We start from the raw sequence: 3402 nt of genomic DNA, 5'->3' as shown, positions 1-3402 counted from the left end.
TTTATCATGTCAAGGAATGAAAGTTGATGATATTATTATTGTTGTGCATGCGTGCTAACCGCTAACTGATGTCACCGAGGTGGGAGTGTTGGGTTGAAAGATTCATAACGTGCCCAGTGGCCACCCGGCAGATGAGATTGTCTTGCGCTCCTTATTGCGGCATTTTTCAACAAGTGTTGTGTACTACAGTTTGGTGCCCTGGTTTGGTGGTAGATAGAGAGGCGGAGAAGGTTCTTCGTGGAACCAAAGTTGGCTTCTGCTGCGAGTTTGAGTATCTTCACCGTCAACGATCGATGGGAAGGGTGTACCTTGCCTTTGTTGAGTGTGTGTGTGAGTTTAAAGTCCAACGCCTAATACGACAACACGGCTTAGTTAGACTCGCATCGATGCATATTGGATCCCGAGGGGTCAGTTTTAGCCTTTTAAATGACTACTTTCATCATGCCAATGAGTTTTGTCCACAGGGCGAGATAACCTCGCCTTTGTTGAGTAATCAGAGGTTAACCCAGAGGAGTGTCTTTGAGTTCAACAGTTGGGGAGGGGGTGGTTGGAAAGACTCTGAAAAGCACAGTGGCGACCTGAGTAGAAGTTGTGTGTAGTTCGTATCGATCGAACTAGTAAGTATTCATACAAATACATTCCGAGTTGATGGTACCTATACAACAGAGAAACTTATTTAACGAATCACACACACACCGCTTTCGCTCGATATTAAACCTTGAATATGGAGGGCCCAAGGTAGGATTGGATTGATATACTCCATTGGGCACTTTTCTGATGTACATAGTAGCGATTGATAAGTGATAGAACGACAGGTGTGCTCGGCTGTATCATCTTTATTATTCAGAAGTGTCTTCAGCTTACATCCCCTAGGCTACTGTTTCAACACCTAGTAAGGGCATTTACTTGGAGCTCAGGTGTGGCAAGATCGTCATATTAGCGTACGAGGCACTCAGTTTTGTGATGCGCTTCAAATAGTGACATTAATTCCGTCTATGAAAGCGAGTTAACAGTCTCGCAGAGTACAACTCACGAGGACATCGCGCGTGGGTGATGCAATTCTGGCAGATGATTCGAGACATACGTATGAGCTCAAAGTTCGACAAGGCGTAGTTGACTCATATACACCTACACTTCCCAAACGGTAGACAAACTTCACAGGAATATCAATGTAGCTATGGGGTCAGTTCCATACTGCCTTAGCTTGAGTGATCGCTCATCGGTCCAAAGTCAGAACCCGTGTATGTGAGTTTAGAGTACAGCGGCGGCTATACAACTTGGACTAGCATAGTGTTTTCACTCGGTTGTCAATATGCTCGACAACGCAATAAGAAGAAGATACGAAACGTGGCATTGAGTAACAGCATGGGAGCATCAATCAGAGCCGGCGGCGGCAGCTTGGGCGTAGATTCTGAACGGATAGTTGGACGGGTCTCCGATGAGGTTGGGTTTACTGTAGGATGTTGAGGGCAGCAAGAAAGGTCTCTCGGGCCTGCTGAGATGATTCTAGTAGACCCACTGTTTCGATGTCCTCGAGGCCGTGATGGTATACCTGGGGGCAAGAGAGGAACCTTTAGGGTCGGTTGGGGGGGCTACCTGGAGGAGGATCAAACGGCTCATGTCGGAGGGCAGGAGGGCATCTTGAAGGGCCGGGTACTCCTGTGAAGGGGAAGGATGAGGGGCAGAGGAGGGAATAACCTACTAGGGTGACAAGGGACTCCTCGGCTCTGAGGATATCTACTATATCGGCAACATCACAAGATACCTGCATAGGGGGTAGATGATGACCATGTGGACCTGTCACCTGTGGGCATGCGCGTACAGGTTGATCTGTAGCAAGGATGAACCGTCTGAGGTCCCTATCGAGTTGGTACCTGGAAAGATGGTCGTCTTGAATCAGAAGCCACTGTGTTATTAAGTCGGAGAGGCTTACATGGCGTTGTGGAAAGCCCCACTGTGGAGGTCCACCTGCCAGCAGTCAACGCCACGCATTGCCCTCGCTGTGAACTCTCGGACTAGACTCTGCTATACGACATAGAGGCTATGATGGTGATGATTTGGATACCCTTAGTCGGCGCTTGTCGTTAGCAGTCGTAGACGGATCTCGAGGGCTTTCAGCACGAGTGGACCCGTCGAAGGAATCCCCAGCTGAGAGGGGCTCCATGAGCGTAGCAGGCAAGCGTGCTCACCGCAGTAGCTCTGGTTACGGCCGTGATAGCTGGGGCTTGAGGACGCTGTGTCGAATCGGGGGACGCTGAGGACATTCTTAGGTCACCTTTTGTTACATGCGGATCTCACATGAGATCGTTCCACTCGGGAACGCCATCACTGGCAACATCTTCACTCACGGGCTGATACTCGTCCACTGAGAGTTACGGATGGTGTGGTATGGAAAATCCATGTACCACCTTCATCCTCGCTAGGGCTAGGAGGGTTCCTTCCCCCACAGGCCGCGGTGAAGGACTGTAACCCAGCAGCGTCGCAAGCTCCCCCGTTACAGCCATTGGTGAGATACCGAATCAGATTTTGCATTACTACTGGTGATCATCAGACTAATGGCTTCGTATTAGTGAAAGCAAAGTATTCAAATTCCAGTATTCGAATTGTATTCTCCATCGCTTGCAATCATATTCGATGCTGTTTGGAGTAGTGTTGCTGAGACCCTCTAGAGGCTCTGCTTCTACTGGTATAAATGTACATGTAAATTTACACTCAGGCTGGGGTCAGATATATGCGAAATCGTTTAGTTTTAGCAACAGATCGACATGAACCGGTTCAATTCCAATGGGGAGTCCTCCATCATCTTTTAGTAGAAACAGAATTATACACGTCTGACATGGTAGATTATACGAGTCACAAGTGAAACGTACATCAACAGCCTTAACCAGTCAAACAAATAAACAAATAATTCATCCTTCCTCATACCACGATGTTAGCTGCACTGCTATCACGGCACTGGTTGACTCCTGGGCGCGCGATAGTCAGGATATGTCCGTTTTGAAACGCATGCCTCCGTCGTCGAGTCATCAGCATTCCCCAACCTCTTCCCATACGATGCAGCCCACTCCATTTCACAGCACGACCACCTCTCCCTACTTGAGCCCTATACCTCCCAATACGTCAAGGAGAGATTCCCTCACAAGGTAGCCCACCTCAACGCTCATCTACTCGTAAAATTCGTGCTTTCAGGTCGTCTATAGTATTCCCAATGGCCCGTCAGCGTCGAAGCTCTATCGCCTTTCCGAGTCCTACTGTTGTGGGTCGACGCAGCTCGTTCATAAGAAGTAACCGCCACCAGCCTCTCCTCCCCGTCTCTACCCTCCCACAGGCACGCTGGTGTCACCATCGCCTTCTAGTGTGTCACAAGTGTTACTACCTACCTACTCCGCCATACCGGTACCC

The 3402-nt window shown here is 49.0% G+C and overlaps 1 protein-coding gene across 1 annotated transcript; it reads right to left on the bottom strand.

Moving 5' to 3' along the window:
- Nucleotides 1-1367: 1367 nt before the first annotated feature.
- Pmar_PMAR016483 (conserved hypothetical protein) lies at nucleotides 1368-2536 on the bottom strand. Its single transcript, XM_002778269.1, has 10 exons — nucleotides 2409-2536; nucleotides 2299-2365; nucleotides 2190-2254; nucleotides 2066-2148; nucleotides 1934-2022; nucleotides 1805-1874; nucleotides 1703-1765; nucleotides 1597-1659; nucleotides 1455-1552; nucleotides 1368-1411 (listed from the first exon to the last, which is right to left on the bottom strand). The coding sequence occupies exons 1-10, from the start codon at nucleotides 2530-2532 to the stop codon at nucleotides 1375-1377; spliced, it is 759 nt and encodes a 252-aa protein (XP_002778315.1). The 5' UTR covers nucleotides 2533-2536; the 3' UTR covers nucleotides 1368-1374.
- Between the last annotated feature and the right edge of the window lie 866 nt (nucleotides 2537-3402).

The sequence above is a fragment of the Perkinsus marinus genome (genome assembly GCF_000006405.1).
Source record: "Perkinsus marinus ATCC 50983 genomic scaffold scf_1104296950170, whole genome shotgun sequence".
In the NCBI taxonomy this organism is placed as follows: Eukaryota; Perkinsozoa; order Perkinsida; family Perkinsidae; genus Perkinsus; species Perkinsus marinus.
Note: the sequence above shows the minus strand (reverse complement) of the source record. Positions and strands in the feature narration are given on the sequence as shown.